We start from the raw sequence: 13797 nt of genomic DNA on the forward strand, positions 1-13797 counted from the left end.
CAATACATTTGCTATAAATTAGAAATAACACAGCACGTAATAGAACTAGGAATCGAGTACTCCGCAGTAAAGAATGATTATACGTATTTCAAAACAGGTATCATGACTCTGAATCTCATCGCCGTTTTTCACATGTCGTTCCACCCCTCACCGAAGCCGCCTGCATGTGTTGTCCCAGAGCTCATATGCAACTACCAGCAGGTCTTCAAGACGGCACCGCACCACCCTCGTGCACCCACCTCTGGTGCTGCCGTTTCATCGTCTTCTTGACCTCTTCTGTAAGCGGCTCAATGGTCAGCCTGAACACCTCCGTGTTGGTCGATGCCGCCCCGTGACCCCCGTCCCTTCGAGACCCGGTGACGAGGATCATGAATTCCCGGAAAGTCTTTCTAAAATTCTCCATCTCCCTATCCCCTCCATACCGTATCCAGTGGCATATCTCCTCCCCGCCCGGAGCCTTCATGGTGATGGAAACGCCCTTCGCGCCGCTGTTGTTGAAATCAAGTCCCGTGAGCTCCGCGATGCCCTCGTTGAAATCCGACAGCTTCAGCTCTTCAAAGCGGCGACCGGGGAACCACATCGCCGTGTGAGTGTGGTTTCTGAGCTGATATATATACGGCTCCTCGGGGGCGTCGCCGGGGGCACGGACCGTGTCATCGAACGCCAATGTAGGCCCCTCCTCGAGGCCTGTGCCTGGTTGATGCACATGCGTGGCGGCGGCTGCGGGTTGCGTCGGCGAAGCATTGCTACATGTAGTCTCAACAGGCGGCGCCGGCTCCATCGCCACCGCACTTGCCGTGCCGGATCCTCCAGAAGGTGTCGGTGAAGACGTCGATGGAGTCTCGCGTGTCGGTGACGGTGGCGGCGAAGGGTGAGCCGAGGTCTGTTGGCCCGGTCTGTACAGCCAGGGAGGCGCAGTCTGGGCCCGGAACCCACGTCCACGCGATGACGACGACGACACCTCGTCGTCTACCGGCCAACTGGGAACGGGAGGAGGGCCCATGCCGGCAGCATCCGAGGACCCTGCTGGAAGCGACGGGTCTGCGGCTGGCTGTGGCACCTCTGCCCTGTCGTCTTCTTGCTCGAGCGTGGGTGATCTCTCGCCGACACTGCGACGCTCCTGGTCCGGCAGCGTACGCGTCTCTTCGACCTGCTCGGTCTGCACGTCTCTCTGCACCGTCTCGTCTCCATGAGTGCTGGGCCGTATCGAGGGGCCTTCTGTCTCCCTGTCGTGGACACCGCCAGCCAAGGATGGAGTCTTGGACTGTGCCGAGAAGTCATTGACGAATTCCTCCATCATTCTGTCAAAGCGGGGGCTAAGCCCATACTCCATGCCCTCGGAGCCGCCTTGCGCATCTCTACCCGAGCCAACGGAGGATGGTGCCAGCTCCGTGCGAAACCCTGAAGCTTCTTCGGTACTGGGCCGCGCGACGGTGGGCTGTCCTCGTGGCGGCTGGGTTGCGCCCGTAGCTATGCCAGTCTGGTATGCCGCCGCGACGGATGGATAGGACGTTGGAAGCCTGAGGGTGACGACTCGGGCCTCGCGTGTCACCCGGCCGGCTTCGTGCAAGCCATCAGTACTGGCTGGCCGAGTCGCTGATGCTTGGCCCACCGCTTCTGCAAGGGACCGCCGAGGGGGTAGAGCAGAGGCAGCTTCACCGGCGCTGGTGCTGTCCACATGGGCTCGTGCCTGTCTCTTGGCTCTATGGGTATACCTGCCGCTGCCTCCATCACGCCTGCGCTTCCGACGTCTGGGGGCTGGGGTTGGTGGCTCCTCGGGGAGATCTGAAGCGATGAGGCGCTCAACAAACTCCTCGTCCGCCTGGTCCCCGCGATAAGGGGGCCTGGATTTGCGGGCGGACCTACGCGGACTTTGGCCACCCCTCCTCGCATATGACATTGGTGTTGCGCCCCCGGGGCCCTCGCCCGCACCCCGTGAGCCGCCGTCTGTCACCACGGAGTCAGCCCGCATCGAAGCGTAGGGGACCCGCGGCCCACCGCTTCCTTCGGCAGACAAGGCGAATGCTCGTGAGTCGAAGCGGCTGGAGGTGTGAGTCTCGGGAGCTCTCGACCCCGAGCCCTCAAGGGGCGGACGGGATGCAGGGGCTTCAGGGCTAGGAAACGTCCATGTCGTGGCCGGCTCGGGCTCGGGCTCGGGCTCGGGCTCGCGGGTCGAGGGCTGGGCTGGGCTGCCCGACGACGTTGTGCTTCCTCGCCCCGTCCTGTTCATGTGGTTCTTGTGCCAGTACTTGTTCTTCTTGAAGATGATGTGGCGAAGCAACACGACGATCCTGGAAACAGAACGCTCAGTCAACGCAGTAACAAACCCGGAGCGGAGCAGGGGACACAAAACATGCCGCACTTACCGGTCGTGATCCCTCGTGTGGTGAAGTCTCCGCGTGGCGTCTGCCGCCACCGGTTCATGTTCGTCGGGCCACAGCTGCCGTCCATGATCCTCGAGAAACGCTGTTGCCGCCTCGGTTAGACCCTGCTGGTGGTCGTCCGAGTTCCAGTCATTCAGCCCGCGTCCCGGTATCCTCGTCTGCCGTGTGGTGAAGAGCGTTATGAAGCCTCTGAGTAGCCTGGTAAAGTGCTGTGCCGTGCCGACACCGAATCCCAACTGTGCCTCCAAGTCATACACTCCGTCAGCACGAGACATAGTGTGGGAAGCCCGAGGGATCGGTGCCATACGCTCTGACGAGAAACGTCATGTGAGGCAGTCGAAATGTCTATTTAATACACGCTCTGTCTATATATGCGTAGAGGCAGCCTGATGTGTTCGGAAACTGTCCGGTTCTCTTCCGCAAAACGCCCAAACCTGCACATTTGGGATTATGCCCCTCATTAATAGTTCCTGGTTACCAATCGGATTTCTTCCGTCAGTACTTGGTATAAGCAGTCCTGAAGCTTAGACCTCCTGAAACTGACCGGTCTCGATATTCTGTTAGGTCTGGTATCCTAAGGTAGACTAGATGGAATACTATAGAAGTTATATCCAGTAACTATACAGAGCAGACCTACTACCTAAGCACGGGCCTTACGTAGCAAATGAAAAGATAAAAGAAAACAAGTAAACAGGGGGTTCAACGAGTCATGACATCCCGCGGAGACTGGAAAATGTCTCGACGTGATTTGGGGGCTATGCACGCAGAACCGCACCGGTCAGGGCGGCACGGGATTTTTGCCCCATGTCGTCAAGTGCCAGCTCGTATGACCGGCATCCGCACAGGCATCCGCAGCAGACATGAGTTGCACTGGCTTTCGTCAGCCTTGGTTTCCTCTTTACTGCGTCTGCCTTGCTTTACTGCGCTGTGCTGTGCTGTGCTGCTCCTCGGCCGTTCCGGTGCAGCAGTGACTCCCTCCATCACTCGACTCCATGCCCTCAGTGTCTGGTCGTTGCGGTTCTAGAGACCAACGGTTCCTGCCAACACTGAACCAGCATGCCAGAGACTCTGCTCTACGCGGTCCCTCCGAGGCTTCCCCGGGCTCCCAACATCGGCAAGCTGAAAAAGAGCCTTGGATTCCCCAAGGGTGCCGACGTGCTCTTCAACGACCAAGTCAAGTCGTTTAGAGAATCATTCGTGTTCAAAGGATGCCCCTGCAGCAAACTCAACGACTGGCGCGACGAGTTCCACCAAGAGGGCCTCAGAGAGTCGACGGCGGCGTTCCTCGAAGAACATGGAGAGCGGTTCTGGCCCGCAAGAGTGCAAGCGCCGAGGGAGCGCAGTCGGTAGGGAAAGACACTTGCACCATGTTCTGTGTGCGTATCGTGCTGACCACGTGCGCGCCCTCCAGCATCGCGGGCATGCTCCATCAGCTCATCTACGCGAGGAACTACTGGAAGCACTACTACGATATGAAGAAGAGCCACGCCCGCGGGGACTATTCGGTCTTGCCAAGAAGGCGTGGGAGACGACGGGCCGGCCCGGTGACGTCGGACATTGCGGGCATGGCTCACCCACCACGTGCGGACGGGGGGGAGGACAACAAGCCGTCGACCTCCAGTGTCGATTCACGCATATACGACTATATCGGGTCGGAGTCAGGTAGGAATACGGCCTCTTTGCCTTGGGCGACTGCTGACGCCCATAGATGACGGACCGGAGAGTTCCCACGAGGGCTCGCGGGTTACAACGCCGTCGGGAGATGCTGAACATGTACGTGCTCCGTGGTCAAAACCCTCGACCGCTGTCACGGATGGCTGATTGTGCATAGGGACGCTCAGATGCGGCCGCTCACCGTCCCAGTCCCGGGGACCAGTCCTCGCCCGGACTGCCTCGCACACCTTCTGCGTCTGCTTCTGGGGGTGCAGATGAAGCTCACCGAGATGACACGGACGGCGGGAGCGAGTACTACCCGACAGAAGGCGCCTATGAGGCGTCCGACGAAGAGCCTCCCCGAAAGAAGAAGAAGACGGGCCAGGGGTCTCATTGTACACCGCGTCGAGGCAACGGAGGCCGTGCCGAGCTCGACCCGGCGCGTGCCAGGCCCAAGGCCCCCGAGGCACCGCAACGCTCGCAGCCGACAGACGCCGCGAGACCTGTCCCTGAAGAAGCGAGACCCCTGACGCCGACCACGACAAGCCCTGGGCGACACGGGCGGGAACCGTCGGGCAAGTGTGCGTATAGCACGCTCCAGTTCCAACCAACTCCGCACCGCCATGCCGACACGGATCGTGCAGCAAAGAACGTCGACGCCCCCGCGGTTGCCACCGGCGCTTCGCCCCCTACACGTCAAGAACAGTCTGGCGACAAGTCTGTCGCCAGCCCTTGCGAGTCCCGTGCGGAACTTGCTAGCGGTGACCAGGTCCGGAGCGCACACCGACAGAGTGCCCCCGAGCGCACGTCACCGAGACGCCACGACACCGAGACTGGAGCGGACAAGGATCTTGAGCCACCAAAGGTCTTGCCATCTGATGACGCTGCTCGTGGCACGGGGGCAGAGACGGCACAGCACGGAAAGAACGCACATCAGGGAAAGAACGCACGGCACGAAAAGCATCAACGGCCCCTGGCACCGTCCACAGCCCTCGCCGACCCCGGGACGTCGTCTGCCTCCATCCCTGCAGTCACCGAGCAGGTCGCTGCGGTGCAACCATCGAAGCTGACAAGCCCGCAAGGCCAAGCGCCACACGAGCCGCATCCTATGCCAAGTCAAGAGAAGGCGCAGGCGCCGCGGGCTGGCCCTGAGATGTGTAACACACCGTCGCAGCAAGACACGGCACCCGACGCGGAGAGAATGCCCCCTCCGGCTGCTATACCGTCGGCCACGAGGCGTGTACGGGCGCAGACGGAGCCTCCTTGGCAGCAGGGGCCCGTCAAGAGTGCACCATCACCCCTACCATCGCAAAGACCAGCTGCCGCACAAGCTCCGCCGCCGCCGCCTACGCCTCGCGCAGCCATGGCGACCCCGGCCGAGGACGTCTCAGTTGGTTCGACCCCGGGTCGACCCAAAGATGCAACGGCGTCACAGTCAAGTGCCCAGGCCGAGCAGCAGAGCGTCCCCCCGAAACCCGCTGCCGACTCTCGCCAACACAAGACTGCAGGGCATCCTGCTGCCCAAACGGGATACGAATGGGAATACATCGTCAAGAGACGCACCGTTGGCGAGGTTGTGTGGCTACCCGGCTGCGCCTTTGAGGAGCTGACGCTATCTCAGCTCACGGCGGAGATTATAGCAAAGACAAAGGTTGACCTTGACGGGACTGGCACCGAGGGCATCTCCTTCAGGGTGGAGGGGCCGGGCATTCCGGACGAGCAGGCACCCCCTTTTCTGCAGTTCCACGGGGTCCCCGAGACGTTCGCGACCCTCAAGAAGAGGATACAGAGATGTGCCCGCCTCGCAGCGCAGCGCTACAGGTCGACAGGGGCGCCCGCGGACGAGGTTCTCGTTTACAGTCTGGTTGTTGAGGCGTTTACGGATATCGATGACATAGCGTAGACGAGCTGCATGCAATATACTGTCCCGATGTTATATGCGTGTGATGTCTGCTTATTCCACCAGACATTGACGATGTATAGTAACAGCGTAACGGGCGCGGGAACATCATTGATGAAGATTCTTGCACCAACGGAGGAATATCTAACGCAGCCGACCTGACCTGGAATGTCTCGTTTCTCGTCGTCAATCTCTGCTTCATCCCCTGTCGTCGACAACATCGGCGCCCCTTTCTCGCCGTCGGCTTGGCTTGACCCCTAAGCAAGCGGCGAGCGAGCGGCCGCCAGACACGGCTGCTCCCGGCACCGGGCCGTGTCCGCTCCAAGACAAGTGACGCAAACGCGGGGATCCAACAGCAGAGTCCATCCGGATGCCAGGCTGAGCTTTGAGCCCATGGCCGCTTTACCAAGGCCGCTTTACCATCAGCTGCCCCTGCCGGTGTCACGGCTGCCAGCCCTTGTTGGCGCTCTCAGTGATTTGCACCCACGCTATACGAGCTCTCCAGGGGGGCAGAAGTAATTTCAGTTACGTTATTTGTGCAGAACGAGGACTCGCGACCAACATAAAGTCGTATTCTCTAGCACCGTGACTAACCGCAGGGCGGGCGGCATGATAGAGCGAGGCGACTAACACCGACCGGGGCCCCTGCAGCCGGCGGAGTGGCCGGTACGGGTCGGTTTATTTTCTCGCCAGAATCTTCCAGCCCCCATCTGTCGCTCGCCTCACTGACAGATGTGCAGTATCCGGGGAGCTCTAGCCGGCTTCCGAAATCACAGAGCGAGCGGAGGCCTCCCAACGGTGACGCGGTTACAGATGCTGCCAGACGCACCTGCTTTAAAATTCAGTCGAGGCAGAGACGCTCTCACACAGAGGGGCGAGTCACGAGTAGACAGACATTTACTGTAGCCCAGATCTATACGCTGCTCAGGAGTATCAGACATGGACTCTAAACCCGATACTAGAGCAGAGGCTAACGGGCGTACTTTCTATACTTATATTAAGTATATCGGCGTAAGTATATACTATACGTATAAAACACTATAGCTCGGCGAGGTATGTTAGGGTCGTATATAAGGTGGACCTAGCGAGCCCGATGTTATATCCGTCCGTGCTCTCTATAACGTCGTTACTGGCCCGGCGTCGACTAGATATAGTACGGGCCCGGCCGAATCGCTAAGACGGAACTGTTTAGCGCGGTGTAGCAGCTCGAGACGCTCTTTAAGAGGAGCGAGACAGCCGCTATAATTATTAATCATTAATACTATTTCTACCGATATACTCCTAGAGTATCCTAAGAAGCCCGGCGGCGAGACTGTCTACTACTTGTCGATATCCTTAGCATGGACTATTTACCCCGAGTATTTATATACCTAGATGACATCTAGCGAGATATAAATAAAAACATTAAGAAACAGCCGGTTAATATATAAGAGATTATTATCGCAGGCGATCTTAAAGTTAAATTAGCCAAGCTGTAAGATGGCGGCGTGATATAGTTTATAGCGTATAGAAAGAATGCTTGTAGGATATTGTGATATTGCAGGCATAAACCATCTCGCTAGAAACATGCGCTTGCGCTTAATACAGCCGTTGCCATCTTTCCACGTTTCTAAACCCGCTGCCCCAGCTGTGCTACACCTGTTTAAACTTCGTTATGCTCGTTGAGCGTCTTCGTCAACCCGTGACTCGTCCGTTTACATCCCAGCAACTCTACCGCGTACATGTAGCGCATCGCCAGGCCCCGCCGGTCCAATGCACGTGGCGTCGAAGTAGCGGAGCAGAAAGGCCACGAGGACTTGCTGTCGCCGGTGAGGCAGCTGCGGCATCCTCTCGAGGACAGACTCGTAGGTCGCGGCCCCAGCCAGCAGCAGATAGTTGGCAATGGCCGTCTCGCCCCTTTCAATGGCGAACAGTAACAGCAAAGGCCTGACCAGCAGCCTCTGCACCCTAGGCTCGACCCTCGCGGCTTCGACGAGGAACTTGATGCAGCCCAAGCTGGAGAAGGTGACGGCCAGGGATGCCAGGTTGCACCGTCTCAGGAACTTGACGTCCGTGTTCGCCCCGCGCTCGATCAGCAGCCTGGCAAAGGGGACGGCGTCCACGACCACGGCGAGCTGCGGCGGCGTGAAGCCGTCCACGTTGACCGCCTCCATGTCGGCCCTGCCCGCGTCGATGAGCACCTCCGCGACGGCCAGGCAGTTGCTCTCGGCAGCCATGTGCAGGGGCGTGGACTCGCGGTGGTCCCTCGGATTCACGTCGGCCCCCGACGCGATGGCCGTTCTGGCCGTGTTCGGCTGGTGGTTGAGCGCCGCCCAGTGCAGGAGGCTCCTGTGAAAGCCGATGCGTCTGTCGCGCGCCCTGCGGTATCGGCATGGCTCCAGGAGTGCGCAGAGCCGGCGGCTCGTCCGTCCTAGGCTGTTGAGGTCATGCTAGCCGAGGTAGCCTGCGATCTTAAGCAGAAGCTCCAACGGGAGTCGGGTGGGCATGGGCGGCGTGCTTGTGCAAAGTGGCATTTGGTCACGATGGTAGGTAGTCAATGAGCTGCTGGCTACATGTCAGACGTGTTATAAGTGCTGTCGAAACGCGGCGGACCGACATTACGGCTCCGTGAATGCGATTCGGGACATGAGTCACGCAGTGACAGCGCTGCCAAGATTGGGAGGGCAGTCGGGGGCCAGTTTCAAGCTGGACACGACACGGGAAGTAGGCAGGTAAGAAGGGATCTAGTCGGTATTGCCGTCGTCGCCGTATAAGTCACTACTATACACGTACACCATCCGGCAAGACGCAGTCACTCGCACACAGGCTATAGACGGCTTCGATTATATTATAGATAGCTCTCTTATATATTAAACTTTACTTTTTAATTTTAAATAATAAAGCTACTCCGGATATATATCGCGCTATAGTATAAGTATATTTAGTCTGTTTCCGCTATTTCTTGCCTTACCCGGTAGTAAATAAAAAGTCAGTAAAGTTACAGTATGAATTTTAACATTACAGTATAACTCGCATAGCTGCCCAGCCGTTGCCGCCGACACTTCAATTGCACCGCACGTCGATTGCACCGCATGTTAGTGCGCTCCGTGCGTTGCGCCATGCGTGCAGCAACCGATGGTCGTGAGCTGCAATCGACTGTGCGTCCGGCACGGTTTGTGCATTTCTCTGAAGCCGCCACACCGGCGCCTGATTTCGTCCCCACGTTCCCCTCTCGACACGCAAGCGCTCCAATGCCAGGTCCGCCACCAGACGACGGGGACGTGCAGCTGCGACGTCCACCGACAACAGGCTAATAAAGGAGTCCGATCTCACCAGCAGGGATGGAGCTTGGGTGCAGTGACGTGCATTAAATACCCCGCCAGCGCACCTCGACGATGTCGGCTCACGACGTGGCAAAAGATGCACCACCGTCCGGAAACGACTGAAATCGCAGCGTTGGTTGGTATTGACAGAGCAGAGTCGGCATTGAGGCACATCCATCTACAATGAGCGACGACGCCCCCGTCCAGCTCCTCCCCCTCGGGGCCATCATCCAGTCCTTCAAGGTCAACGGCGTCGACATCGTGCAGGGCTTCCCCACGCAGGAGCAGTACGCGCGGCACAACACGCCCTACTTTGGCGAGACCATCGGGCGCGTCGCCAACCGCATCCGCGGCGCGCGCATCGACGACCTCGACGGCCGCCCGCGCGCCCTCGCCGCCAACAACGGCCCCAACTGCCTGCACGGCGGCGTCGTCGGCTGGGGCAAGCGCGTGTGGGACGGCCCCGTGCCCGTCGGCGTGCGGCGCGTCCCCGGCGTCGAGGGCGTCGAGGGCGGCGAGACCGTCGTCTTTTCGCTGCGGAGCGACGACGGCGACGAGGGCTTCCCCGGCGATGTGGAGGCGACCGTGACGTACACGGCGGGCACGCAGGTGGTGGAGGGCAAGACGGCTACGGTGCTGGGCATCGAGTACGAGGCCCGCCTTGTTGGCGGCGCTGAGGAGACCGTCGTCAACATGACCAACCACTCCTACTTTAACCTCTCAGGCACCGGCGGCGAGGGCGCGGCGACCATTGACGGCACCGTCGTCACGCTCGGCGCGCGCGACCACCTCCCCGTCGACGCCACCTCCATCCCCACCGGCGCGCCCGTCCCGTACCCGTCCGTCGACACCACCGCGCCGTTTGCCCTCGGCGCCACGGAGCCCCGGTTCGACTACTGCTTCGCCCTGCCGGGGACCGACCCGGCGGCCGTGCCCATCGACACGCGCGCCCGCCCCCTCGCCCTCAACCTCGCGGCGCACCACCCCGGGACGGGCATCCACCTCGAGGTCCTCAGCACCGAGCCCTCGTTCCAGTTCTACACGGGCGACTTCACCGACGTGCCGGCCGTCGACGGCGCGCCCGCCCGCGGCCCGCGGAGCGCCTTTTGCTGCGAGCCGGGCCGCTTCGTCAACGCCGTCAACGTGCCCGAGTGGCGCGGCATGACGGTGCTGAAGAAGGGCGAGACGTACGGCGCCAGGATCGTGTACCGGGCGTGGGTGGAGTGACCGCTGGATGACTGTCGTGCGGTCAGGAAAATAGGATAGGATCATTTCGAATGCAGATGCAGCATGCAGTATGCGGCATGCGGCGCGCATCGACATTTCGCCGCGAGGCTCGCCGGCCGGGTGGGTAGAGGTCATATGCAGCACATGTCGAGACTGTATTAAGCTGCAGCTTCACCGACTCCAACTTCCATGGTGCCCCGTCCAACGCCTCGCCAGATATCGCCAGCATCCGTACACCGTGCATTGACGGCACCTCGACGCCCACCCGCGTCCGTCGCATTAGCCGGAGTCGCTGCCATTGCCCAAAACGCCAGGTCCGCCTGCGCCCGCCGTCTCCTCGCAGCAAATGTGTCCCGCTCGTCGTCGTTGTCCTCGTCGCCGTCGCGTCAGTCGGAGTCGCTGTCGTCGCCCAAAAACGCCAGGTCCGCCTGCGCCCGCCGTCTCCTCGCAGCAAACGTGTCCCGCTCATCGTCGTCCTCTTCGTCATCCTCTTCGTCGCCCCCGTCTCCGCCGCCCCCGCCACCGCCGTCGCTCTCTGGCGTCTCCTCCAGCTTGGTCGACTTGCTCTTGCTCCGGCTCGCCCGCCCGCCGCCGCCCATGCCCCACAGCCGGTTCATCTCCTGCGCCGCCTCGGCCTCGGCCATGAGCTCCCGCGTCTCCCGAATCTCCCGCGCCTTGGCCTCGGAGAAGCGCCCGTCCATGCCCAAGTCGGCGAGCATCCGCTTGAGGTGCCGGATCTTGGCGCGCGCGTCGTCGCCGTACTTTTTGAGCTCGTTGTGCCAGAGCTTGCGCACCCCGCACTTGACCAGCTGTCCTTGGAGCTTCTTGATTTCCGCGTCGTCGGGGTCGTCGGGCGACGATGCCTTGGCGGCGGCAGACTTTTTCGTCGCCGCTCTGGGCCGCGGCGGCGCCTCTTTGTGGTCCTTTTTTTTGCGTTTCGGCGGCCGCGGCCGCTCGTCAATCACGTCTGAGTATTCCTCCTCCTCAGCTACGGAGGGCTTGGCTTCCTCGACGTTGATGGACGACTCGGCGTCGTCCGACTCGTCCTTTGGCGCGGCCGCGTTGGCGCTGCTTCGCCCCGAGGCTTCCTTGTCGCGCCCGGCATGGTCCTTGCTCTCGCTCTCTTCTTCCGGCGGACTGCTCAGGTCGTCATCCTCGTCCGACGCGGCGGCTTTGGCTTTGCGCCGCGGCGCAGGCTTGGGCGCATGCTTTGGCTCGTCGTGGTCCCTCTCGTGGCCGCCCTCGGCCGGCTTCGGTTGCGAGGCGCGTCTCTGGCGCTTGTTGTCGTGTTCCCGGGGCGCCTGCGACTGTCGCTTGGCGCCATTCTTTGGCTTGCTTGGCTCCTTGTCCTTGTCCGTCTCCGGCACCCACCCATCAAGCAGCTTGCCCTGTTCGCTTGGTGAGCATCAATTCCGCGGTGGGCAGGGGGAGGGGTCCGCACAACGCATTCCTTGATGAGCGCCTTGCTCCGTTGCTTCCACTCGTCGCTGGCAAAGAAGCCCTCCCCGAGGCCGAGCTGCTCCTCGACGTGGTGGCGGACCTTGTTGACCGTGGTCGCATCTGGGTCCGCGGTGAAGACGCGGTGCGTGCCGGCGACGAGCGCTTTCTCGAGTTCTTCCTTGGGCGGGGGCGCCATTGCGGCAGTGCGATCGACGGGACGGCAGCGCCTGGGGTCCGGGCGGGTGCTGCTGCGAGGCGTATCACGGTGCGTCGGGTAGCTGACCGCGTCGTGACGCGCTGCGATGAAGCTGGAGTCGCAGGCAGACCCATGCCCGCAGCTGCGAGCGGGTGGATCCATGTCGGTGCCGGGCTGCGGCCAATCAAGGCGGCGGCGTCTGCCGGATGCGACGGCCATTGTAGACGCTACAGTCTGGCGGCGGGTGCTGGTCGGGCTGCAGCGATACCTGTAGGTGGGTACACTACAGTGCTGTAACTTGACGTACCGTGCAACAGTGGACGCTCGGCAAGAGGCCGGCAAGTGCTTTGGTCGAAGAACGTCACATAGAGGACAAGCACGCGGGCCAAGATTCAAAGCCTGCGAGTCAAGCACTCCTGTTCATCTCGATGCGCCGCGATTGCAGTCGACTCCGTGCCGTGTAACAAACGAGCCGCCCGCCCGCCCGCCCGCCCGCCCGCCGTGGAGCCCGCGGCCCACTGTTTTCAGCGGCAGCGCAACTGACGTCGGCACTCTAACGTACCTACAATCCCACCGCCCGCAACAGCCTGCCATCACCAACACATCGCCAGCGTCACCCGCGGCCGTCATCATGTCGGCGTCACTGGCCCCAGAGTGCAACGAGGTCAAGGAGCACGTTCCCCCCCCCCCCCCCCCCCTCCGCGCCCGTGGCCATCCGCTGACCATCCCCAGGCGCTACGATACGTGCTTCTTGAAGTGGTACAGCGAGAGTGAGTCGCCCCCTCGCCACCGCGCCGTCCAGATTCTCACAGACCCAGAGTACCTCCGCGGCGCCGAAAAGGACAACAAGGAGTGCGCCGGCCTGTTCAAGGACTACCAAAAGTGCCTCGCTGTACGGCAGAGCCAGCCCATGTTGCCGCCGGGATATGGAGACGCTGACCGCAGGGCAGGTTGCGCTCAAGGACAGGGGCATCGACAAGCTCCTCGACGAGGCCCGCGAGGACAACAAGGAAAACGACGCGAGGCTCACGACGCCGAAAAGTGAGTCCCGCCTCCGCGACGGGTGATTTGTCCCGCAGCAGCTGACAGCGGCGCAGAGTAAATGGGTTGAGCGGTTGCGGTTCATGGTTCGGCGTTGGGGACACGATATATACTGTACGCTGTAGATCGCCACTTGCAGCATTGCCTGAATATACCTTGCATAGGAACTGCGTCCACGGGAGCTGCCTTGAGTGCATGCTGCGACTGCTTGCCGTGTTTGACGCCCACGCTGCATGCCATCGTCGGGATCGGGACGCCGTCGAGTCGCAACAGCGCCGAGGACTGAGGTGTCGACTGCGCCACGTGATCTGGACGCCCAGCGCCACACCCACAATCGCCCCCCTTGGCTTGGTGGCTCGTCGTCGCTCGTCGCCCTGGCGGACGGGTGGAGACACCAAGCTCCAGCTTCCACGATCCCTCGAGACCAGGGGCCCGATTGCCCCAACGTTCCGAGCCGCTTCCGCGCGCCGCCATTGATCCTCAGCCTCGCCGGTCGTAGCCTCCGTTTGGCCTCGATCGACTGTCGGCTGCCAGCGTCCCCCTCGCCTCGCACCCGCCCTCAACGACGCGCCGTCCGACAGCTCCCCGCAAGCAGGCCCGACCAGCGCGCGATCCCGTGGCGACCGCTGAAAGTCTGCCCGAGGCTGTTCGCCC

At 61.4% G+C, this 13797-nt stretch overlaps 6 protein-coding genes across 7 annotated transcripts; 3 read left to right on the forward strand and 3 right to left on the reverse strand.

Annotated features, from left to right (window-relative positions):
- Window positions 1–59: 59 nt before the first annotated feature.
- JDV02_003845 (uncharacterized protein) lies at window positions 60–2700 on the reverse strand. 2 transcript variants are annotated; one of them, XM_047985011.1, is made up of 2 exons: window positions 2367–2700; window positions 60–2291 (listed from the first exon to the last, which is right to left on the reverse strand). In XM_047985011.1, exons 1-2 carry the CDS (start codon window positions 2687–2689, stop codon window positions 206–208), a joined length of 2409 nt encoding a protein of 802 aa, XP_047840986.1. In that variant the 5' UTR covers window positions 2690–2700; the 3' UTR covers window positions 60–205. The 2 variants fall into 2 exon arrangements, with proteins under 2 accessions (XP_047840986.1, XP_047840987.1); XM_047985012.1 differs by having other exon boundaries at window positions 60–2700.
- Window positions 2701–3412: 712 nt separating this feature from the next.
- JDV02_003846 (uncharacterized protein) lies at window positions 3413–5940 on the forward strand (the record flags this gene model as incomplete). The annotated part of the gene is made up of 4 exons (XM_047985013.1): window positions 3413–3730; window positions 3796–4046; window positions 4093–4157; window positions 4216–5940. The coding sequence occupies exons 1-4, from the start codon at window positions 3441–3443 to the stop codon at window positions 5938–5940; spliced, it is 2331 nt and encodes a 776-aa protein (XP_047840988.1). The 5' UTR covers window positions 3413–3440.
- A 1691-nt stretch (window positions 5941–7631) lies between these two features.
- ank2 (ankyrin repeat) lies at window positions 7632–8153 on the reverse strand (the record flags this gene model as incomplete). The annotated part of the gene is made up of 1 exon (XM_047985014.1): window positions 7632–8153. One exon carries the CDS (start codon window positions 8151–8153, stop codon window positions 7632–7634), a length of 522 nt encoding a protein of 173 aa, XP_047840989.1.
- A 737-nt stretch (window positions 8154–8890) lies between these two features.
- JDV02_003849 (uncharacterized protein) lies at window positions 8891–12276 on the reverse strand. Its single transcript, XM_047985016.1, has 2 exons — window positions 11908–12276; window positions 8891–11854 (listed from the first exon to the last, which is right to left on the reverse strand). Exons 1-2 carry the CDS (start codon window positions 12262–12264, stop codon window positions 10853–10855), a joined length of 1359 nt encoding a protein of 452 aa, XP_047840990.1. The 5' UTR covers window positions 12265–12276; the 3' UTR covers window positions 8891–10852.
- On the forward strand, window positions 9305–10781 carry JDV02_003848 (Aldose 1-epimerase). The gene has a single exon (XM_047985015.1). The coding sequence runs from the start codon at window positions 9423–9425 to the stop codon at window positions 10464–10466; it is 1044 nt and encodes a 347-aa protein (XP_047840991.1). The 5' UTR covers window positions 9305–9422; the 3' UTR covers window positions 10467–10781.
- A 278-nt stretch (window positions 12277–12554) lies between the features above and the next one.
- gpi1_1 (pig-Q) lies at window positions 12555–13315 on the forward strand. The gene is made up of 5 exons (XM_047985017.1): window positions 12555–12774; window positions 12835–12872; window positions 12921–12994; window positions 13053–13143; window positions 13200–13315. The coding sequence occupies exons 1-5, from the start codon at window positions 12734–12736 to the stop codon at window positions 13202–13204; spliced, it is 249 nt and encodes an 82-aa protein (XP_047840992.1). The 5' UTR covers window positions 12555–12733; the 3' UTR covers window positions 13205–13315.
- Window positions 13316–13797: the final 482 nt, after the last annotated feature.

The sequence above is a fragment of the Purpureocillium takamizusanense genome, chromosome 3 (assembly GCF_022605165.1).
Source record: "Purpureocillium takamizusanense chromosome 3, complete sequence".
Lineage (NCBI taxonomy): Eukaryota > Fungi > Ascomycota > Sordariomycetes > Hypocreales > Ophiocordycipitaceae > Purpureocillium > Purpureocillium takamizusanense.